Source organism: Schistocerca americana, unplaced genomic scaffold (assembly GCF_021461395.2).
Source record: "Schistocerca americana isolate TAMUIC-IGC-003095 unplaced genomic scaffold, iqSchAmer2.1 HiC_scaffold_1188, whole genome shotgun sequence".
NCBI classification, from domain to species: domain Eukaryota; kingdom Metazoa; phylum Arthropoda; class Insecta; order Orthoptera; family Acrididae; genus Schistocerca; species Schistocerca americana.
In genome coordinates, this window is record NW_025725251.1 from 585 (window position 1) to 23472 (window position 22888).

At 55.1% G+C, this 22888-nt stretch overlaps 5 protein-coding genes across 5 annotated transcripts; 4 read left to right on the forward strand and 1 right to left on the reverse strand.

Moving 5' to 3' along the window:
• Positions 1-1514: 1514 nt before the first annotated feature.
• Positions 1515-2348, reverse strand: LOC124562824 (DBF4-type zinc finger-containing protein 2 homolog). The gene has a single exon (XM_047130953.1). The coding sequence runs from the start codon at positions 2346-2348 to the stop codon at positions 1515-1517; it is 834 nt and encodes a 277-aa protein (XP_046986909.1).
• A 1342-nt stretch (positions 2349-3690) lies between these two features.
• Positions 3691-4602, forward strand: LOC124562826 (collagen alpha-1(IV) chain-like). The gene has a single exon (XM_047130954.1). The coding sequence runs from the start codon at positions 3691-3693 to the stop codon at positions 4600-4602; it is 912 nt and encodes a 303-aa protein (XP_046986910.1).
• A 5420-nt stretch (positions 4603-10022) lies between these two features.
• On the forward strand, positions 10023-11194 carry LOC124562827 (prestalk protein-like). The gene is made up of 2 exons (XM_047130955.1): positions 10023-10077; positions 10242-11194. The coding sequence occupies exons 1-2, from the start codon at positions 10023-10025 to the stop codon at positions 11192-11194; spliced, it is 1008 nt and encodes a 335-aa protein (XP_046986911.1).
• A 1928-nt stretch (positions 11195-13122) lies between these two features.
• LOC124562828 lies at positions 13123-17610 on the forward strand. The gene is made up of 5 exons (XM_047130956.1): positions 13123-13219; positions 13558-14374; positions 15172-15520; positions 16269-16528; positions 16755-17610. The coding sequence occupies exons 1-5, from the start codon at positions 13123-13125 to the stop codon at positions 17608-17610; spliced, it is 2379 nt and encodes a 792-aa protein (XP_046986912.1).
• Positions 17611-19788: 2178 nt separating this feature from the next.
• Positions 19789-20960, forward strand: LOC124562829 (prestalk protein-like). Its single transcript, XM_047130957.1, has 2 exons — positions 19789-19843; positions 20008-20960. Exons 1-2 carry the CDS (start codon positions 19789-19791, stop codon positions 20958-20960), a joined length of 1008 nt encoding a protein of 335 aa, XP_046986913.1.
• The last annotated feature ends 1928 nt before the right edge of the window (positions 20961-22888 follow it).

A 22888-nucleotide genomic window follows, 5' to 3' on the forward strand; every position in this document is an offset into this window, starting at 1 on the left:
CAGCTCAACATCAGAGGACAGCTAAACTTGAAGGAGAGGTCAACTTGAGAGGACATCTCAACTTGAGAGGACAGTTCAACTTGAGAGGACAGCTTAACTTGAGGGGACAGCTCAACTTGAGAGGACAGCTCAACTAGAGAAGGCAGCTCATCTTAAGAGGACAGCTCAACTTGAGGGGACAGCTCAACTTGGGAGGGCAGCTCAACTTGAGAGGGCAGCTCAACTTGAGAGGGCAGCTCAACTTGAGATGGCAGCTCAACTTGAGAGGGCAGCTCAACTTGAGAGGGCAGCTCAACTTCAGTGTACAGCCCAACTTGAGAGGAAATCTCAACCTGAGAGGACACCTCAACCTGAGAGGACAGCTCAACTTGAGAGGACAGTCCATCTGTTTAGGACAGCTCAACTGTAGAGGACAGCTCAACTTGAGAGGACAGCTCAACTTGAGAGGACAGCACAACTTGCGAAGGCAGCACAACTTGCGAGAACAGCAAAGCTTGTGAGGACAGCAAAGCTTGTGAGGACAGCAAAGCTTGTGAGGACAGCACAGCTTGCGAGGACAGCACAGCTTGCGAGGACAGCACAGCTTGCGAGGACAGCACAGCTTGCGAGGACAGCACAGCTTGCGAGCTCAGCACAGCTTGCGAGGACAGCACAGCTTGCGAGGACAGCACAGCTTGCGAGGACAGCTTAGCTTGCGAGGACAGCACAGCTTGCGAGGACAGCACAGCTAGCGAGGACAGCACAGCTTGCGAGGACAGCACAGCTTGCGAGGACAGCACAGCTTGCGAGGACAGCACAGCTTGCGAGGACAGCACAGCTTGCGAGGTCAGCACACCTTGCGAGGGCAGCACACCTTGCGAGGGCAGCACAGCTTGCGAGGACAGCACAGCTTGCGAGGAGAGCACAGCTTGCGAGAACAGCTCAGCTTGCGAGGTCAGCACAGCTTGCGGAGGACAGCACAGCTTGTGAGGACAGCACAGCTTGCGAGGACGGCACAGCTTGCGAGGACGGCACAGCTTACAAAGACGGCACAGCTTGCGAGGACAGCACAGCTTGCGAGGACAGCACAGCTTGCGAGGACAACACAGGTTGCGGGGACAGCACAGCTTGCGTTGACAGCACAGGTTGCGAGGGACAGCACGGCTTGCGAGGACAGCACGGCTTGCGGAGGACAGCACAGCTTGCGAGGACAGCACAGCTTGCGAGGACAGCATAGCTTGCGGGGACAGCACAGCTTGCGAGCTCAGCACAGCTTGCGAGGACAGCACAGCTTGCGAGGACAGCACAGCTTGCGAGGACAGCACAGCTTGCGAGGACAGCATAGCTTGCGAGGACAGCACAACTTGCGAGGACAGCACAGCTTGCGAGGACAGCACAGGTTGCGAGGACAGCACAGCTTGCTAGGTCAGCACACCTTGCGGAGGGCAGCACACCTTGCGAGGACAGCACAGCTTGCGAGGACAGCACAGCTTGCGAGGAGAGCACAGCTTGCGAGGATAGCTCAGCTTGCGAGGTCAGCACAGCTTGCGAGGACAGCACAGCTTGCGAGGACAGCACAGCTTGCGAGGACGGCACAGCTTGCGAGGACGGCACAGCTTACAAAGACGGCACAGCTTGCGAGGACACACAGCTTGCGAGGACAGCACAGCTTGCGAGGACAACACAGGTTGCGGGGACAGCACAGCTTGCGTGGACAGCACAGGTTGTGAGGACAGCACGGCTTGCGAGAACAGCACGGCTTGCGAGGACAGCACAGCTTGCGAGGACAGCACAGCTTGCGGAGGACAGCATAGCTTGCGAGGACAGCACGGCTTGCGAGGACAGCACAGCTTGCGAGGAGGGCTCAGCTTGCGAGGACGGCACAGCTTGCGAGGACAGGAAAGCTTGCGAGGACAGCAAAGCTTGTGAGGACTGCAAAGCTTGTGAGGACAGCACGGCTTGCGAGGACAGCAAGGCTTGCGTGGACAGCACACCTTGCGAAGGCTGCACTCCTTGCAAAGGCTGGACTCCTTGCAAAGGCTGCACACCTTGCGAAGGCTGCACTCCTTGCGAAGGCTGCACTCCTTGCGAAGGCTGCACTCCTTGCAAAGGCTGCACTCCTTGTGAAGGCTGCACGCCTTGCGAAGGCAGCACTCCGAGAAAAGGGTGCACTCCAAGCGAAGGCTGCACTCCGAGCGAAGGTTGCACTCCGAGCAAAGGTTGCACTCCGAGCAAAGTTGCACTCTGAGCAAGGATTGTACTCCGTGCGAAGGTTGCACTCCGAGCAACGGTTGCACTCCATCCAAAGGCTGCACTCCATGCGAAAACTGCATTTCATTCGAAGGCTGCACCCCGTGCATACGCTGCATCCTGTGCAAAGAATGCACTCTGTGCAAAGGCTGTGCTCCTTACGTTGGCTGCACTTCTTGCGAACGCTGCACTCCGTTCGAAGGCTGCACACAGTGCGATGGTTGCACTTCATGGGAAGGCTGCACTCCATGCGAATGCTGCACTCCATGCGAAGGCTGCACTCCATGCTAAGGCTGCACTCCATGCGAAGGCTGCACTCCATGCGAAGGCTGCACTCCATGCAAAGGCTGCACTCCATGCGCAGGCTACACTCCATGCGAAGGCTACACTCCATGCGAAGGCTACACTCCATGCGAAGGCTACACACCATGCGAAGGCTACACTCCATGCGAAGGCTACACTCCATGCGAAGGCTACACTCCATGCAAAGGCTACACTCCATGCGAAGGCTACACTCCATGCGAAGGCTACACTCCATGCAAAGGCTACACTCCATGCAAAGGCTACACTCCATGCAAAGGCTACACTCCATGCAATGGCTACACTCCATGCAAAGGCTACACTCCATGCAATGGCTACACTCCATGCAAAGGCTACACTCCATGCGAAGGCTACACTCCATGCGAAGGCTGCACTCTGTTCGAGGGCTGCACTCTGTTCGAGGGCTGCACTCTGTGTGAAACCTGCTGCACTGCATGCAAAGACTGAACTCTGTGCGAAGGGTGTACTCCGTGTGGAGGCTACATTTTCTGCGAAATGTGTACTCCTAGTGACGGCTGCACTCCATGCAGAGACTACACTCCATGTGGAGGCTGCACTCCCTGCGGAGGCTGCACTCAATGTGAACGTTGCAGTCATTGAGAAGGCTACAGTCATTGAAAGTCTCACTCTTTGCAAGGGCTGCACTCCTTAAAAATTCTGCACACCTTGCAAAGTCTTTACACACTGTTATTACTGCATAGTCTGATTTCATCACTCCTATTAAGTGAGAAGATCTTTGTGGACGTCATGCAGTGTAAGGACTGCAAACCATGTCCAAGCATCATGACGTGTAGGCAGTACACCTTGTGCGATAACTCTCTTAATGAAATAATCCCAGATTGTGAGGAAGTTAATTTAAGAAAGAGACATGTTGCTACAGGTAGAGGAGCATACATTCTGATATCAGTCGCACTTGTCAGCGCACCTCACAGCTCACCATGAAAGGGAAGCACAGCTACCAGGGGCAACACACATTCGAAAGACAGTACAGATTGTGAGAGACTACACTGATGGGAGATGGCACATACTATTAGGAAGTGACTCTATTGAAGGACAGAACGTGAAGCGTGGACACCACTCCTTTTGAGGGCAGCATCCCTACTGAGGACAGCGCATTATGTGAGGACAGAACATCTTGGGATGGTAGAACCACACAATGTGAGCTCAGCTTGCTCTGCAAGGTGGGCTTGTCATGCATTGTATGTGAGTACAGCACAGCTTGCAAGGATGGCACACCTCGCGAAGACGGCACACCAAGCGAGGACGGCACACCAAGCGAGGACGGCACACGAAGGGAGGACGGCACACCAAGCGAGGGACGGCACACCAAGCGAGGACGGCACACCAAGCGAGGACGGCACACCAAGCGAGGACGGCACACCAAGCGAGGACGGCACACCAAGCGAGGACGGCACACCTTGCGAGGACGGCACACCTTGCGAGGACGGCACACCAAGCGAGGACGGCACACCAAGCGAGGACGGCACACCAAGCGAGGATGGCACACCAAGCGAGGACGGCACACCAAGCGAGGACGGCACACCTTGCGCGGACGGCACACCTTGCGCGGACGGCACACCTTGCGCGGACGGCACACCTTGCGCGGACGGCACACCTTGCGCGGACGGCACACCTTGCGCGGACGGCACACCTTGCGCGGACGGCACAGCTTGCGAGGACGGCACACCTTGCGAGGACGGCACACCTTGCGAGGACGGCACACCTTGCGAGGACGGCACACCTTGCGAGGACGGCACACCTTGCGAGGACGGCACACCTTGCGAGGACGGCACACCAAGCGAGGACGGCACACCAAGCGAGGACGGCACACCATTCGAGGACGGCACTCCATTCGAGGACGGCACACCATTCGAGGACGACACACCATTCGAGGACGGCACACCATTCGAGGACGGCACACCATTCGAGGACGGCACACCATTCGAGGATGGCACATCATTCGAAGATGGCACACCATGTGAGGATGGCACACCATGCAGGGACAGCACACCTCACAAGCACTGCACACTTAGTGAAGACTGCACACTGTGAAGTTAGGATGCCTTGTGAAGACAGCTCGCCCTGCAAAGACACCTTCAGAACACAAGACACCAATAAAATTGCACACCTACTGAGTACATCAAGTGTTAAGAAGATGGCAGATATGCAGGGGGACAGCTCACTTTAGGCAGTCCGCACACCTTAAAGGGGAGAGCACATGTTGGAATGAGAGGACATTTTATAAGGGAGGCTTACCCCATGAGGAGAGAATGCCTTGTAATGTTAGTACACTGTGTGGGGGATAGGACAATATATGAAGATGGCATATTTTGTGAAAAATTATGTGTTCCAATGACTGCATGCCTTCTGATTGCTGCACTCATTATGAGGTTAGCACATGTTGGCAGTACAGCTCACCATGTGGGGGGGCAGAATAATTTTCATGGACAGCACAACCAGTGAGGACAGCTCACCTTGCACAGAATGCACACCCCTTGCAAGGACAAAACAGCCCGCAAGGAAAGGACATCTTTCGAGGACAACACACCTTGTGCAGCAGCATACTTTTTGAGGACGGCGTATCTTATGAGAACAGCAAATATTTTCAGGACCGTTAAAGAAGCGAGGACAGAACACCATATTAAGGTACAACATGTTGGGAGGAAAAACACATTTTCTGATAAGTGCATATTGTGCCATGCCATTCCTGCTCACCTTATGATGAGTGCAAAATCTGTGAGGACAGTACAGCTTACATTGACGGCACAGATATTGACACCGGCAATCCTCACAATGACAGAACATGTAGTTAGTGTATCTGACCTTGTGAACACAGCATACTTTTTGATGACAGCACAGCACACATTGCAAGGACAGCACACCTTGTGTGGGAAGCACACCTTGCGGGGACAGCACAATTTGTGGGGGACAGCGCAATTTGCGAGGACAGCACAACTTGTGAGGACAGCACAAGTTGACAGTGCTGCACAAGTTGCGAGTACAGCACAACTTGTGAGGACAGCACAAGTTGACAGTACTGCACAAGTTGCGAGTACAGCACAACTTGCGAGGACAGCACAGCTTGAAAGGACAGCACAGCTTGAGAGGACAGCACAGCTTGCGAGGACAGCACAGGTTGCAAGGACAGCACAGCTTGCGAGGACAACAAACTTTTTGATTAACCTAGTGGATGCCATTACTCTAGTACGTTCAGTAACTGTTTCATTTGCAGCAACCTTAATGTATATAGTAACACTTGCATGTACAGATACACTAAAATGAATAGGAAGAACTTCACATTCAGCGGTTTTACCTGATAGAACATGAATAGTGTGTGCTGCAACTCTTGCATGCACAGTATCTCTAATGTACAGAGTAAGTGTTGGGTAAGCAGTCACTTCTCCATGCAAGGTAACTCTTGCAAGTTGAGTAACAGATGCTTTTGCAATCCTCACAATGACAGAACACGTAGTTAGTGTATGTGACCTTGTGAACACAGCATACTTTGAGGACAGCACAGCACACATTGCAAGGACAGCACACCTTGCGAGGGAAGCACACCTTGTGGGGACAGTAAAAGTTGCGAGAACAACACAGCTTGCGAGGACAGCACAGCTTGCGAGGACAGCACAGCTTGCGAGGACAGCACAGCTTGCGAGGACAGCTCAACTTGAGAGGACAGCACAACTTGAGAGGACAGCACAGCTTGCGAGGACAGCACAGCTTGCGAGGACAGCTCAACTTGAGAGGATAGCTCAACTTGAGTGGATAGCTTAACTTGAGAGGATAGCTCAACTTGAGAGGATAGCTCAACTTGAGAGGATAGCTCAACTTGAGAGGATAGCTCAACTTGAGAGGATAGCTCAACTTGAGAGGATAGCTCAACTTGAGAGGACAGCACAACTTGAGAGGACAGCTCAACTTGAGAGGGCAGCTCAACTTGAGATGGCAGCTCAACTTGAGAGGGCAGCTCAACTTGAGAGGGCAGCTCAACTTCAGTGTACAGCCCAACTTGAGAGGAAATCTCAACCTGAGAGGACACCTCAACCTGAGAGGACAGCTCAACTTGAGAGGACAGTCCATCTGTATAGGACAGCTCAACTGTAGAGGACAGCTCAACTTGAGAGGACAGCTCAACTTGAGAGGACAGCACAACTTGCGAAGGCAGCACAACTTGCGAGGACAGCAAAGCTTGCGAGGACAGCAAAGCTTGTGAGGACAGCAAAGCTTGTGAGGACAGCAAAGCTTGTGAGGACAGCACAGCTTGCGAGGACAGCACAGCTTGTGAGGACAGCACAGCTTGCGAGGACAGCACAGTTAGCGAGGACAGCACAGCTTGCGAGGACAGCACAGCTTGCGAGGACAGCACAGCTTGCGGAGACAGCACAGCTTGAGAGGACAGCACAGCTTGCGAGGTCAGCACACCTTGCGAGGGCAGCACACCTTGCGAGGACAGCATAGCTTGCGAGGACAGCACAGCTTGCGAGGAGAGCACAGCTTGTGAGAACAGCTCAGCTTGCGAGGTCAGCACAGCTTGCGAGGACAGCACAGCTTGTGAGGACAGCACAGCTTGCGAGGGCGGCACAGCTTGCGAGGACGGCACAGCTTACAAAGACGGCACAGCTTGCGAGGACAGCACAGCTTGCGAGGACAGCACAGCTTGCGAGGACAACACAGGTTGTGGGGACAGCACAGCTTGCGTGGACAGCACAGGTTGCGAGGACAGCACGGCTTGCGAGGACAGCACGGCTTGCGAGGACAGCACAGCTTGCGAGGACAGCACAGCTTGCGAGGACAGCACAGCTTGCGAGCTCAGCACAGCTTGCGAGGACAGCACAGCTTGCGAGGACAGCACAGCTTGCGAGGACAGCACAGCTTGCGAGGACAGCACAGCTTGCGAGGACAGGACAACTTGCGAGGACAGCACAGCTTGCGAGGACAGCACAGCTTGCGAGGACAGCACAGCTTGCGAGGTCAGCACACCTTGCGAGGGCAGCACACCTTGCCAGGACAGCACAGCTTGCGAGGACAGCACAGCTTGCGAGGAGAGCACAGCTTGCGAGGACAGCTCAGCTTGCGAGGTCAGCACAGCATGCGAGGACAGCACAGCTTGCGAGGACAGCACAGCTTGCGAGGACGGCACAGCTTGCGAGGACGGCACAGCTTACAAAGACGGCACAGCTTGCGAGGACAGCACAGCTTGCGAGGACAGCACAGCTTGCGAGGACAACACAGGTTGCGGGGACAGCACAGCTTGCGTGGACAGCACAGGTTGCGAGGACAGCATTACTTGAGAGGACAGCTCAACTTGAGAGGACAGCTCAACTTTGGAGGACAGCTCAACATAAGAGGGCAGCTCAACTTGAGAGGGCAGCTCAACTTGAGAGGGCAGCTCAACTTGAGAGGGCAGCTCAACTTGTGAGGACAGCTGAACTTGAGAGGGCAGCACAACTTGCGAGGACTGCACAACTTGCAAGAACAGCAAAGGTCGCGAGGACAGCAAAGCTTGCGAGGACAGCAAAGCTTGCGAGGACAGCAAAAGTCGCAAGGACAGCACGGCTCGCGAGGACAGCACAGCTTGCGAGGAGAGCACAGCTTGCGAGGACAGCACAAATTGGGAGGACAGCACAGCTTTCGAGGACAGCACAGCTTGCGATGACAGCACAACTTGCGAGGACAGCACGGCTTGCGAGGACAGCTCAACTTGAGAGGACAGCTCAACTTGAGAGGACAGCTCAGCTTTGGAGGACAGCTCAACATAAGAGGGCAGCTCAACTTGAGAGGACAGCTCAACTTGAGAGGACAGCTCAACTTGAGAGGACAGCTCAACTTGAGAGGACAGCACTACTTGAGAGGAAAGCACAACATGCGAAGACAGCAAAGCTTGCGAAGACAGCACGGCCGGCGAGGACAGCACGGCTTGCGAGGACAGCAAGGCTTGCGATGACAGCACAGCTTGCGAGGACAGTACAGCTTGCGAGGACAGCGCAGCTTGCGAGGACAGCACAGCTTGCGAGGACAGCACAGCTAACGCGGACAGCACAGCTTGCGAGGACAGCACAGCTTGCGAGGACAGCACAGCTTGCGAGGACAGCACAGCTTGCGAGGACGGCACAGCTTGCGAGGACGGCACAGCTTACAAAGACGGCACAGCTTGCGAGCACAGCACAGCTTGCGAGGACAGCACAGCTTGCGAGGACAACACAGGTTGCGGGGACAGCACAGCTTGCGTGGACAGCACAGGTTGCGAGGACAGCACGGCTTGCGAGGACAGCACAGCTTGCGAGGACAGCACAGCTTGCGAGGACAGCATAGCTTGCGAGGACAGGACAGCTTGCGAGGACAGCACAGCTTGTGAGGATGGCACAGCTTGCGAGGATGGCACAGCTTGCAAGGACATCACAGCTTGCGAGGACAGCTCAACTTGAGAGGACAGCTGAAATTGAGAGGACAGCTCAACTTGAGAGGACAGCTCAACTTCAGAGGACAGCAAAACTTGAGAGGACTGCTCAACTTGAGAGGGCTGCTCAGCTTCAGAGGGCAGCTCAACTAGAGAGGGCAGCTCAACTTGAGAGGGCAGCTCAACTTGAGAGGGCAGCTCAACTTGAGAGGGCAGCTCAACTTCAGTGTACAGCTCAACTTGAGAGGAAATCTCAACCTGAGAGGACACCTCAACCTGAGAGGACAGCTCAACTTGAGAGGACAGCACAACTTACAAGGACAGGAAAGCTTGCGAGGACAGCAAAGCTTGTGAGGACAGCAAAGCTTGTGAGGACAGCACGGCTTGCGAGGACAGCAAGGCTTGCGTGGACAGCACGGCTTCCGAGGACAGCACGGCTTGCAAGGACAGCACGGCTTGTGAGGACAGCACACCTGGCGAGGACAGCACGGCTTGCAAGGACAGCACGGCTTGCGAGGACAGCACAGCTTGCGAGGAGAGCACAGCTTGCGAGGACAGCACAGCTTGGGAGGACAGCACAGCTTTCGAGGACAGCACAGCTTGCGATGACAGCACAACTTGCGAGGACAGCACGGCCTTCGAGGACAGCTCAACTTGAGAGGACAGCTCAACTTGAGAGGACAGCTCAACTTGAGAGGACAGCTCAACTTGAGAGGACAGCTCAACTTGACAGGACAGCTTAAATTGAGAGGACAGCTCAACTTGAAAGGGCAGCTCAACTTGAGAGGACAGCTCATCTAGCGAGGACAGCTCATCTGAAGAGGACAGCTCAACATCAGAGGACAGCTAAACTTGAAGGAGAGGTCAACTTGAGAGGACATCTCAACTTGAGAGGACAGTTCAACTTGAGAGGACAGCTTAACTTGAGGGGACAGCTCAACTTGAGAGGACAGCTCAACTAGAGAAGGCAGCTCATCTTAAGAGGACAGCTCAACTTGAGGGGACAGCTCAACTTGGGAGGGCAGCTCAACTTGAGAGGGCAGCTCAACTTGAGAGGGCAGCTCAACTTGAGATGGCAGCTCAACTTGAGAGGGCAGCTCAACTTGAGAGGGCAGCTCAACTTCAGTGTACAGCCCAACTTGAGAGGAAATCTCAACCTGAGAGGACACCTCAACCTGAGAGGACAGCTCAACTTGAGAGGACAGTCCATCTGTTTAGGACAGCTCAACTGTAGAGGACAGCTCAACTTGAGAGGACAGCTCAACTTGAGAGGACAGCACAACTTGCGAAGGCAGCACAACTTGCGAGAACAGCAAAGCTTGTGAGGACAGCAAAGCTTGTGAGGACAGCAAAGCTTGTGAGGACAGCACAGCTTGCGAGGACAGCACAGCTTGCGAGGACAGCACAGCTTGCGAGGACAGCACAGCTTGCGAGGACAGCACAGCTTGCGAGGACAGCACAGCTTGCGAGCTCAGCACAGCTTGCGAGGACAGCACAGCTTGCGAGGACAGCACAGCTTGCGAGGACAGCTTAGCTTGCGAGGACAGCACAGCTTGCGAGGACAGCACAGCTAGCGAGGACAGCACAGCTTGCGAGGACAGCACAGCTTGCGAGGACAGCACAGCTTGCGAGGACAGCACAGCTTGCGAGGACAGCACAGCTTGCGAGGTCAGCACACCTTGCGAGGGCAGCACACCTTGCGAGGGCAGCACAGCTTGCGAGGACAGCACAGCTTGCGAGGAGAGCACAGCTTGCGAGAACAGCTCAGCTTGCGAGGTCAGCACAGCTTGCGAGGACAGCACAGCTTGTGAGGACAGCACAGCTTGCGAGGACGGCACAGCTTGCGAGGACGGCACAGCTTACAAAGACGGCACAGCTTGCGAGGACAGCACAGCTTGCGAGGACAGCACAGCTTGCGAGGACAACACAGGTTGCGGGGACAGCACAGCTTGCGTTGACAGCACAGGTTGCGAGGACAGCACGGCTTGCGAGGACAGCACGGCTTGCGAGGACAGCACAGCTTGCGAGGACAGCACAGCTTGCGAGGACAGCATAGCTTGCGGGGACAGCACAGCTTGCGAGCTCAGCACAGCTTGCGAGGACAGCACAGCTTGCGAGGACAGCACAGCTTGCGAGGACAGCACAGCTTGCGAGGACAGCATAGCTTGCGAGGACAGCACAACTTGCGAGGACAGCACAGCTTGCGAGGACAGCACAGGTTGCGAGGACAGCACAGCTTGCTAGGTCAGCACACCTTGCGAGGGCAGCACACCTTGCGAGGACAGCACAGCTTGCGAGGACAGCACAGCTTGCGAGGAGAGCACAGCTTGCGAGGATAGCTCAGCTTGCGAGGTCAGCACAGCTTGCGAGGACAGCACAGCTTGCGAGGACAGCACAGCTTGCGAGGACGGCACAGCTTGCGAGGACGGCACAGCTTACAAAGACGGCACAGCTTGCGAGGACACACAGCTTGCGAGGACAGCACAGCTTGCGAGGACAACACAGGTTGCGGGGACAGCACAGCTTGCGTGGACAGCACAGGTTGTGAGGACAGCACGGCTTGCGAGAACAGCACGGCTTGCGAGGACAGCACAGCTTGCGAGGACAGCACAGCTTGCGAGGACAGCATAGCTTGCGAGGACAGCACGGCTTGCGAGGACAGCACAGCTTGCGAGGAGGGCTCAGCTTGCGAGGACGGCACAGCTTGCGAGGACAGGAAAGCTTGCGAGGACAGCAAAGCTTGTGAGGACTGCAAAGCTTGTGAGGACAGCACGGCTTGCGAGGACAGCAAGGCTTGCGTGGACAGCACACCTTGCGAAGGCTGCACTCCTTGCAAAGGCTGGACTCCTTGCAAAGGCTGCACACCTTGCGAAGGCTGCACTCCTTGCGAAGGCTGCACTCCTTGCGAAGGCTGCACTCCTTGCAAAGGCTGCACTCCTTGTGAAGGCTGCACGCCTTGCGAAGGCAGCACTCCGAGAAAAGGGTGCACTCCAAGCGAAGGCTGCACTCCGAGCGAAGGTTGCACTCCGAGCAAAGGTTGCACTCCGAGCAAAGGTTGCACTCTGAGCAAGGATTGTACTCCGTGCGAAGGTTGCACTCCGAGCAACGGTTGCACTCCATCCAAAGGCTGCACTCCATGCGAAAACTGCATTTCATTCGAAGGCTGCACCCCGTGCATACGCTGCATCCTGTGCAAAGAATGCACTCTGTGCAAAGGCTGTGCTCCTTACGTTGGCTGCACTTCTTGCGAACGCTGCACTCCGTTCGAAGGCTGCACACAGTGCGATGGTTGCACTTCATGGGAAGGCTGCACTCCATGCGAATGCTGCACTCCATGCGAAGGCTGCACTCCATGCTAAGGCTGCACTCCATGCGAAGGCTGCACTCCATGCGAAGGCTGCACTCCATGCAAAGGCTGCACTCCATGCGCAGGCTACACTCCATGCGAAGGCTACACTCCATGCGAAGGCTACACTCCATGCGAAGGCTACACACCATGCGAAGGCTACACTCCATGCGAAGGCTACACTCCATGCGAAGGCTACACTCCATGCAAAGGCTACACTCCATGCGAAGGCTACACTCCATGCGAAGGCTACACTCCATGCAAAGGCTACACTCCATGCAAAGGCTACACTCCATGCAAAGGCTACACTCCATGCAATGGCTACACTCCATGCAAAGGCTACACTCCATGCAATGGCTACACTCCATGCAAAGGCTACACTCCATGCGAAGGCTACACTCCATGCGAAGGCTGCACTCTGTTCGAGGGCTGCACTCTGTTCGAGGGCTGCACTCTGTGTGAAACCTGCTGCACTGCATGCAAAGACTGAACTCTGTGCGAAGGGTGTACTCCGTGTGGAGGCTACATTTTCTGCGAAATGTGTACTCCTAGTGACGGCTGCACTCCATGCAGAGACTACACTCCATGTGGAGGCTGCACTCCCTGCGGAGGCTGCACTCAATGTGAACGTTGCAGTCATTGAGAAGGCTACAGTCATTGAAAGTCTCACTCTTTGCAAGGGCTGCACTCCTTAAAAATTCTGCACACCTTGCAAAGTCTTTACACACTGTTATTACTGCATAGTCTGATTTCATCACTCCTATTAAGTGAGAAGATCTTTGTGGACGTCATGCAGTGTAAGGACTGCAAACCATGTCCAAGCATCATGACGTGTAGGCAGTACACCTTGTGCGATAACTCTCTTAATGAAATAATCCCAGATTGTGAGGAAGTTAATTTAAGAAAGAGACATGTTGCTACAGGTAGAGGAGCATACATTCTGATATCAGTCGCACTTGTCAGCGCACCTCACAGCTCACCATGAAAGGGAAGCACAGCTACCAGGGGCAACACACATTCGAAAGACAGTACAGATTGTGAGAGACTACACTGATGGGAGATGGCACATACTATTAGGAAGTGACTCTATTGAAGGACAGAACGTGAAGCGTGGACACCACTCCTTTTGAGGGCAGCATCCCTACTGAGGACAGCGCATTATGTGAGGACAGAACATCTTGGGATGGTAGAACCACACAATGTGAGCTCAGCTTGCTCTGCAAGGTGGGCTTGTCATGCATTGTATGTGAGTACAGCACAGCTTGCAAGGATGGCACACCTCGCGAAGACGGCACACCAAGCGAGGACGGCACACCAAGCGAGGACGGCACACCAAGCGAGGACGGCACACCAAGCGAGGACGGCACACCAAGCGAGGACGGCACACCAAGCGAGGACGGCACACCAAGCGAGGACGGCACACCAAGCGAGGACGGCACACCTTGCGAGGACGGCACACCTTGCGAGGACGGCACACCAAGCGAGGACGGCACACCAAGCGAGGACGGCACACCAAGCGAGGACGGCACACCAAGCGAGGACGGCACACCAAGCGAGGACGGCACACCTTGCGCGGACGGCACACCTTGCGCGGACGGCACACCTTGCGCGGACGGCACACCTTGCGCGGACGGCACACCTTGCGCGGACGGCACACCTTGCGCGGACGGCACACCTTGCGCGGACGGCACAGCTTGCGAGGACGGCACACCTTGCGAGGACGGCACACCTTGCGAGGACGGCACACCTTGCGAGGACGGCACACCTTGCGAGGACGGCACACCTTGCGAGGACGGCACACCTTGCGAGGACGGCACACCAAGCGAGGACGGCACACCAAGCGAGGACGGCACACCATTCGAGGACGGCACTCCATTCGAGGACGGCACACCATTCGAGGACGACACACCATTCGAGGACGGCACACCATTCGAGGACGGCACACCATTCGAGGACGGCACACCATTCGAGGATGGCACATCATTCGAAGATGGCACACCATGTGAGGATGGCACACCATGCAGGGACAGCACACCTCACAAGCACTGCACACTTAGTGAAGACTGCACACCTGTGAAGTTAGGATGCCTTGTGAAGACAGCTCGCCCTGCAAAGACACCTTCAGAACACAAGACACCAATAAAATTGCACACCTACTGAGTACATCAAGTGTTAAGAAGATGGCAGATATGCAGGGGACAGCTCACTTTAGGCAGTCCGCACACCTTAAAGGGAGAGCACATGTTGGAATGAGAGGACATTTTATAAGGGAGGCTTACCCCATGAGGAGAGAATGCCTTGTAATGTTAGTACACTGTGTGGGGATAGGACAATATATGAAGATGGCATATTTTGTGAAAAATTATGTGTTCCAATGACTGCATGCCTTCTGATTGCTGCACTCATTATGAGGTTAGCACATGTTGGCAGTACAGCTCACCATGTGGGGGGCAGAATAATTTTCATGGACAGCACAACCAGTGAGGACAGCTCACCTTGCACAGAATGCACACCCCTTGCAAGGACAAAACAGCCCGCAAGGAAAGGACATCTTTCGAGGACAACACACCTTGTGCAGCAGCATACTTTTTGAGGACGGCGTATCTTATGAGAACAGCAAATATTTTCAGGACCGTTAAAGAAGCGAGGACAGAACACCATATTAAGGTACAACATGTTGGGAGGAAAAACACATTTTCTGATAAGTGCATATTGTGCCATGCCATTCCTGCTCACCTTATGATGAGTGCAAAATCTGTGAGGACAGTACAGCTTACATTGACGGCACAGATATTGACACCGGCAATCCTCACAATGACAGAACATGTAGTTAGTGTATCTGACCTTGTGAACACAGCATACTTTTTGATGACAGCACAGCACACATTGCAAGGACAGCACACCTTGTGTGGGAAGCACACCTTGCGGGGACAGCACAATTTGTGGGGACAGCGCAATTTGCGAGGACAGCACAACTTGTGAGGACAGCACAAGTTGACAGTGCTGCACAAGTTGCGAGTACAGCACAACTTGTGAGGACAGCACAAGTTGACAGTACTGCACAAGTTGCGAGTACAGCACAACTTGCGAGGACAGCACAGCTTGAAAGGACAGCACAGCTTGAGAGGACAGCACAGCTTGCGAGGACAGCACAGGTTGCAAGGACAGCACAGCTTGCGAGGACAACAAACTTTTTGATTAACCTAGTGGATGCCATTACTCTAGTACGTTCAGTAACTGTTTCATTTGCAGCAACCTTAATGTATATAGTAACACTTGCATGTACAGATACACTAAAATGAATAGGAAGAACTTCACATTCAGCGGTTTTACCTGATAGAACATGAATAGTGTGTGCTGCAACTCTTGCATGCACAGTATCTCTAATGTACAGAGTAAGTGTTGGGTAAGCAGTCACTTCTCCATGCAAGGTAACTCTTGCAAGTTGAGTAACAGATGCTTTTGCAATCCTCACAATGACAGAACACGTAGTTAGTGTATGTGACCTTGTGAACACAGCATACTTTGAGGACAGCACAGCACACATTGCAAGGACAGCACACCTTGCGAGGGAAGCACACCTTGTGGGGACAGTAAAAGTTGCGAGAACAACACAGCTTGCGAGGACAGCACAGCTTGCGAGGACAGCACAGCTTGCGAGGACAGCACAGCTTGCGAGGACAGCTCAACTTGAGAGGACAGCACAACTTGAGAGGACAGCACAGCTTGCGAGGACAGCACAGCTTGCGAGGACAGCTCAACTTGAGAGGATAGCTCAACTTGAGTGGATAGCTTAACTTGAGAGGATAGCTCAACTTGAGAGGATAGCTCAACTTGAGAGGATAGCTCAACTTGAGAGGATAGCTCAACTTGAGAGGATAGCTCAACTTGAGAGGATAGCTCAACTTGAGAGGACAGCACAACTTGAGAGGACAGCTCAACTTGAGAGGGCAGCTCAACTTGAGATGGCAGCTCAACTTGAGAGGGCAGCTCAACTTGAGAGGGCAGCTCAACTTCAGTGTACAGCCCAACTTGAGAGGAAATCTCAACCTGAGAGGACACCTCAACCTGAGAGGACAGCTCAACTTGAGAGGACAGTCCATCTGTATAGGACAGCTCAACTGTAGAGGACAGCTCAACTTGAGAGGACAGCTCAACTTGAGAGGACAGCACAACTTGCGAAGGCAGCACAACTTGCGAGGACAGCAAAGCTTGCGAGGACAGCAAAGCTTGTGAGGACAGCAAAGCTTGTGAGGACAGCAAAGCTTGTGAGGACAGCACAGCTTGCGAGGACAGCACAGCTTGTGAGGACAGCACAGCTTGCGAGGACAGCACAGTTAGCGAGGACAGCACAGCTTGCGAGGACAGCACAGCTTGCGAGGACAGCACAGCTTGCGGAGACAGCACAGCTTGAGAGGACAGCACAGCTTGCGAGGTCAGCACACCTTGCGAGGGCAGCACACCTTGCGAGGACAGCATAGCTTGCGAGGACAGCACAGCTTGCGAGGAGAGCACAGCTTGTGAGAACAGCTCAGCTTGCGAGGTCAGCACAGCTTGCGAGGACAGCACAGCTTGTGAGGACAGCACAGCTTGCGAGGGCGGCACAGCTTGCGAGGACGGCACAGCTTACAAAGACGGCACAGCTTGCGAGGACAGCACAGCTTGCGAGGACAGCACAGCTTGCGAGGACAACACAGGTTGTGGGGACAGCACAGCTTGCGTGGACAGCACAGGTTGCGAGGACAGCACGGCTTGCGAGGACAGCACGGCTTGCGAGGACAGCACAGCTTGCGAGGACAGCACAGCTTGCGAGGACAGCACAGCTTGCGAGCTCAGCACAGCTTGCGAGGACAGCACAGCTTGCGAGGACAGCACAGCTTGCGAGGACAGCACAGCTTGCGAGGACAGCACAGCTTGCGAGGACAGGACAACTTGCGAGGACAGCACAGCTTGCGAGGACAGCACAGCTTGCGAGGACAGCACAGCTTGCGAGGTCAGCACACCTTGCGAGGGCAGCACACCTTGCCAGGACAGCACAGCTTGCGAGGACAGCACAGCTTGCGAGGAGAGCACAGCTTGCGAGGACAGCTCAGCTTGCGAGGTCAGCACAGCATGCGAGGACAGCACAGCTTGCGAGGACAGCACAGCTTGCGAGGACGGCACAGCTTGCGAGGACGGCACAGCTTACAAAGACGGCACAGCTTGCGAGGACAGCACAGCTTGCGAGGACAGCACAGCTTGCGAGGACAACACAGGTTGCGGGGACAGCACAGCTTGCGTGGACAGCACAGGTTGCGAGGACAGCATTACTTGAGAGGACAGCTCAACTTGAGAGGACAGCTCAACTTTGGAGGACAGCTCAACATAAGAGGGCAGCTCAACTTGAGAGGGCAGCTCAACTTGAGAGGGCAGCTCAACTTGAGAGGGCAGCTCAACTTGTGAGGACAGCTGAACTTGAGAGGGCAGCACAACTTGCGAGGACTGCACAACTTGCAAGAACAGCAAAGGTCGCGAGGACAGCAAAGCTTGCGAGGACAGCAAAGCTTGCGAGGACAGCAAAAGTCGCAAGGACAGCACGGCTCGCGAGGACAGCACAGCTTGCGAGGAGAGCACAGCTTGCGAGGACAGCACAAATTGGGAGGACAGCACAGCTTTCGAGGACAGCACAGCTTGCGATGACAGCACAACTTGCGAGGACAGCACGGCTTGCGAGGACAGCTCAACTTGAGAGGACAGCTCAACTTGAGAGGACAGCTCAGCTTTGGAGGACAGCTCAACATAAGAGGGCAGCTCAACTTGAGAGGACAGCTCAACTTGAGAGGACAGCTCAACTTGAGAGGACAGCTCAACTTGAGAGGACAGCACTACTTGAGAGGAAAGCACAACATGCGAAGACAGCAAAGCTTGCGAAGACAGCACGGCCGGCGAGGACAGCACGGCTTGCGAGGACAGCAAGGCTTGCGATGACAGCACAGCTTGCGAGGACAGTACAGCTTGCGAGGACAGCGCAGCTTGCGAGGACAGCACAGCTTGCGAGGACAGCACAGCTAACGCGGACAGCACAGCTTGCGAGGACAGCACAGCTTGCGAGGACAGCACAGCTTGCGAGGACAGCACAGCTTGCGAGGACGGCACAGCTTGCGAGGACGGCACAGCTTACAAAGACGGCACAGCTTGCGAGCACAGCACAGCTTGCGAGGACAGCACAGCTTGCGAGGACAACACAGGTTGCGGGGACAGCACAGCTTGCGTGGACAGCACAGGTTGCGAGGACAGCACGGCTTGCGAGGACAGCACAGCTTGCGAGGACAGCACAGCTTGCGAGGACAGCATAGCTTGCGAGGACAGGACAGCTTGCGAGGACAGCACAGCTTGTGAGGATGGCACAGCTTGCGAGGATGGCACAGCTTGCAAGGACATCACAGCTTGCGAGGACAGCTCAACTTGAGAGGACAGCTGAAATTGAGAGGACAGCTCAACTTGAGAGGACAGCTCAACTTCAGAGGACAGCAAAACTTGAGAGGACTGCTCAACTTGAGAGGGCTGCTCAGCTTCAGAGGGCAGCTCAACTAGAGAGGGCAGCTCAACTTGAGAGGGCAGCTCAACTTGAGAGGGCAGCTCAACTTGAGAGGGCAGCTCAACTTCAGTGTACAGCTCAACTTGAGAGGAAATCTCAACCTGAGAGGACACCTCAACCTGAGAGGACAGCTCAACTTGAGAGGACAGCACAACTTACAAGGACAGGAAAGCTTGCGAGGACAGCAAAGCTTGTGAGGACAGCAAAGCTTGTGAGGACAGCACGGCTTGCGAGGACAGCAAGGCTTGCGTGGACAGCACGGCTTCCGAGGACAGCACGGCTTGCAAGGACAGCACGGCTTGTGAGGACAGCACACCTGGCGAGGACAGCACGGCTTGCAAGGACAGCACGGCTTGCGAGGACAGCACAGCTTGCGAGGAGAGCACAGCTTGCGAGGACAGCACAGCTTGGGAGGACAGCACAGCTTTCGAGGACAGCACAGCTTGCGATGACAGCACAACTTGCGAGGACAGCACGGCCTTCGAGGACAGCTCAACTTGAGAGGACAGCTCAACTTGAGAGGACAGCTCAACTTGAGAGGACAGCTCAACTTGAGAGGACAGCTCAACTTGACAGGACAGCTTAAATTGAGAGGACAGCTCAACTTGAAAGGGCAGCTCAACTTGAGAGGACAGCTCATCTAGCGAGGACAGCTCATCTGAAGAGGACAGCTCAACATCAGAGGACAGCTAAACTTGAAGGAGAGGTCAACTTGAGAGGACATCTCAACTTGAGAGGACAGTTCAACTTGAGAGGACAGCTTAACTTGAGGGGACAGCTCAACTTGAGAGGACAGCTCAACTAGAGAAGGCAGCTCATCTTAAGAGGACAGCTCAACTTGAGGGGACAGCTCAACTTGGGAGGGCAGCTCAACTTGAGAGGGCAGCTCAACTTGAGAGGGCAGCTCAACTTGAGATGGCAGCTCAACTTGAGAGGGCAGCTCAACTTGAGAGGGCAGCTCAACTTCAGTGTACAGCCCAACTTGAGAGGAAATCTCAACCTGAGAGGACACCTCAACCTGAGAGGACAGCTCAACTTGAGAGGACAGTCCATCTGTTTAGGACAGCTCAACTGTAGAGGACAGCTCAACTTGAGAGGACAGCTCAACTTGAGAGGACAGCACAACTTGCGAAGGCAGCACAACTTGCGAGAACAGCAAAGCTTGTGAGGACAGCAAAGCTTGTGAGGACAGCAAAGCTTGTGAGGACAGCACAGCTTGCGAGGACAGCACAGCTTGCGAGGACAGCACAGCTTGCGAGGACAGCACAGCTTGCGAGGACAGCACAGCTTGCGAGGACAGCACAGCTTGCGAGCTCAGCACAGCTTGCGAGGACAGCACAGCTTGCGAGGACAGCACAGCTTGCGAGGACAGCTTAGCTTGCGAGGACAGCACAGCTTGCGAGGACAGCACAGCTAGCGAGGACAGCACAGCTTGCGAGGACAGCACAGCTTGCGAGGACAGCACAGCTTGCGAGGACAGCACAGCTTGCGAGGACAGCACAGCTTGCGAGGTCAGCACACCTTGCGAGGGCAGCACACCTTGCGAGGGCAGCACAGCTTGCGAGGACAGCACAGCTTGCGAGGAGAGCACAGCTTGCGAGAACAGCTCAGCTTGCGAGGTCAGCACAGCTTGCGAGGACAGCACAGCTTGTGAGGACAGCACAGCTTGCGAGGACGGCACAGCTTGCGAGGACGGCACAGCTTACAAAGACGGCACAGCTTGCGAGGACAGCACAGCTTGCGAGGACAGCACAGCTTGCGAGGACAACACAGGTTGCGGGGACAGCACAGCTTGCGTTGACAGCACAGGTTGCGAGGACAGCACGGCTTGCGAGGACAGCACGGCTTGCGAGGACAGCACAGCTTGCGAGGACAGCACAGCTTGCGAGGACAGCATAGCTTGCGGGGACAGCACAGCTTGCGAGCTCAGCACAGCTTGCGAGGACAGCACAGCTTGCGAGGACAGCACAGCTTGCGAGGACAGCACAGCTTGCGAGGACAGCATAGCTTGCGAGGACAGCACAACTTGCGAGGACAGCACAGCTTGCGAGGACAGCACAGGTTGCGAGGACAGCACAGCTTGCTAGGTCAGCACACCTTGCGAGGGCAGCACACCTTGCGAGGACAGCACAGCTTGCGAGGACAGCACAGCTTGCGAGGAGAGCACAGCTTGCGAGGATAGCTCAGCTTGCGAGGTCAGCACAGCTTGCGAGGACAGCACAGCTTGCGAGGACAGCACAGCTTGCAAGGACGGCACAGCTTGCGAGGACGGCACAGCTTACAAAGACGGCACAGCTTGCGAGGACACACAGCTTGCGAGGACAGCACAGCTTGCGAGGACAACACAGGTTGCGGGGACAGCACAGCTTGCGTGGACAGCACAGGTTGTGAGGACAGCACGGCTTGCGAGAACAGCACGGCTTGCGAGGACAGCACAGCTTGCGAGGACAGCACAGCTTGCGAGGACAGCATAGCTTGCGAGGACAGCACGGCTTGCGAGGACAGCACAGCTTGCGAGGAGGGCTCAGCTTGCGAGGACGGCACAGCTTGCGAGGACAGGAAAGCTTGCGAGGACAGCAAAGCTTGTGAGGACTGCAAAGCTTGTGAGGACAGCACGGCTTGCGAGGACAGCAAGGCTTGCGTGGACAGCACACCTTGCGAAGGCTGCACTCCTTGCAAAGGCTGGACTCCTTGCAAAGGCTGCACACCTTGCGAAGGCTGCACTCCTTGCGAAGGCTGCACTCCTTGCGAAGGCTGCACTCCTTGCAAAGGCTGCACTCCTTGTGAAGGCTGCACGCCTTGCGAAGGCAGCACTCCGAGAAAAGGGTGCACTCCAAGCGAAGGCTGCACTCCGAGCGAAGGTTGCACTCCGAGCAAAGGTTGCACTCCGAGCAAAGGTTGCACTCTGAGCAAGGATTGTACTCCGTGCGAAGGTTGCACTCCGAGCAACGGTTGCACTCCATCCAAAGGCTGCACTCCATGCGAAAACTGCATTTCATTCGAAGGCTGCACCCCGTGCATACGCTGCATCCTGTGCAAAGAATGCACTCTGTGCAAAGGCTGTGCTCCTTACGTTGGCTGCACTTCTTGCGAACGCTGCACTCCGTTCGAAGGCTGCACACAGTGCGATGGTTGCACTTCATGGGAAGGCTGCACTCCATGCGAATGCTGCACTCCATGCGAAGGCTGCACTCCATGCTAAGGCTGCACTCCATGCGAAGGCTGCACTCCATGCGAAGGCTGCACTCCATGCAAAGGCTGCACTCCATGCGCAGGCTACACTCCATGCGAAGGCTACACTCCATGCGAAGGCTACACTCCATGCGAAGGCTACACACCATGCGAAGGCTACACTCCATGCGAAGGCTACACTCCATGCGAAGGCTACACTCCATGCAAAGGCTACACTCCATGCGAAGGCTACACTCCATGCGAAGGCTACACTCCATGCAAAGGCTACACTCCATGCAAAGGCTACACTCCATGCAAAGGCTACACTCCATGCAATGGCTACACTCCATGCAAAGGCTACACTCCATGCAATGGCTACACTCCATGCAAAGGCTACACTCCATGCGAAGGCTACACTCCATGCGAAGGCTGCACTCTGTTCGAGGGCTGCACTCTGTTCGAGGGCTGCACTCTGTGTGAAACCTGCTGCACTGCATGCAAAGACTGAACTCTGTGCGAAGGGTGTACTCCGTGTGGAGGCTACATTTTCTGCGAAATGTGTACTCCTAGTGACGGCTGCACTCCATGCAGAGACTACACTCCATGTGGAGGCTGCACTCCCTGCGGAGGCTGCACTCAATGTGAACGTTGCAGTCATTGAGAAGGCTACAGTCATTGAAAGTCTCACTCTTTGCAAGGGCTGCACTCCTTAAAAATTCTGCACACCTTGCAAAGTCTTTACACACTGTTATTACTGCATAGTCTGATTTCATCACTCCTATTAAGTGAGAAGATCTTTGTGGACGTCATGCAGTGTAAGGACTGCAAACCATGTCCAAGCATC

Excerpts from the sequence above, each read along its gene's own strand:
- LOC124562824 (XM_047130953.1), bottom strand. The coding sequence starts at position 2,348 with ATGCAGCGTATGCACGGGGTGCAGCCTTCGAATGAAATGCAGTTTTCG.
- LOC124562826 (XM_047130954.1), top strand. The coding sequence starts at position 3,691 with ATGGTAGAACCACACAATGTGAGCTCAGCTTGCTCTGCAAGGTGGGCT.
- LOC124562827 (XM_047130955.1), top strand. The coding sequence starts at position 10,023 with ATGGCAGCTCAACTTGAGAGGGCAGCTCAACTTGAGAGGGCAGCTCAA. Across the intron at positions 10,078-10,241 it reads GAGGGCAGCTCAACTTCAGT|GCAGCACAACTTGCGAGAAC; the intron begins GTACAGCCCAAC and ends CAACTTGCGAAG.
- LOC124562828 (XM_047130956.1), top strand. The coding sequence starts at position 13,123 with ATGACGTGTAGGCAGTACACCTTGTGCGATAACTCTCTTAATGAAATA. Across the intron at positions 13,220-13,557 it reads AAAGAGACATGTTGCTACAG|CTTGCAAGGATGGCACACCT; the intron begins GTAGAGGAGCAT and ends AGTACAGCACAG. Across the intron at positions 14,375-15,171 it reads GAAGACTGCACACCTGTGAA|CACAGCACACATTGCAAGGA; the intron begins GTTAGGATGCCT and ends TTTTGATGACAG.
- LOC124562829 (XM_047130957.1), top strand. The coding sequence starts at position 19,789 with ATGGCAGCTCAACTTGAGAGGGCAGCTCAACTTGAGAGGGCAGCTCAA. Across the intron at positions 19,844-20,007 it reads GAGGGCAGCTCAACTTCAGT|GCAGCACAACTTGCGAGAAC; the intron begins GTACAGCCCAAC and ends CAACTTGCGAAG.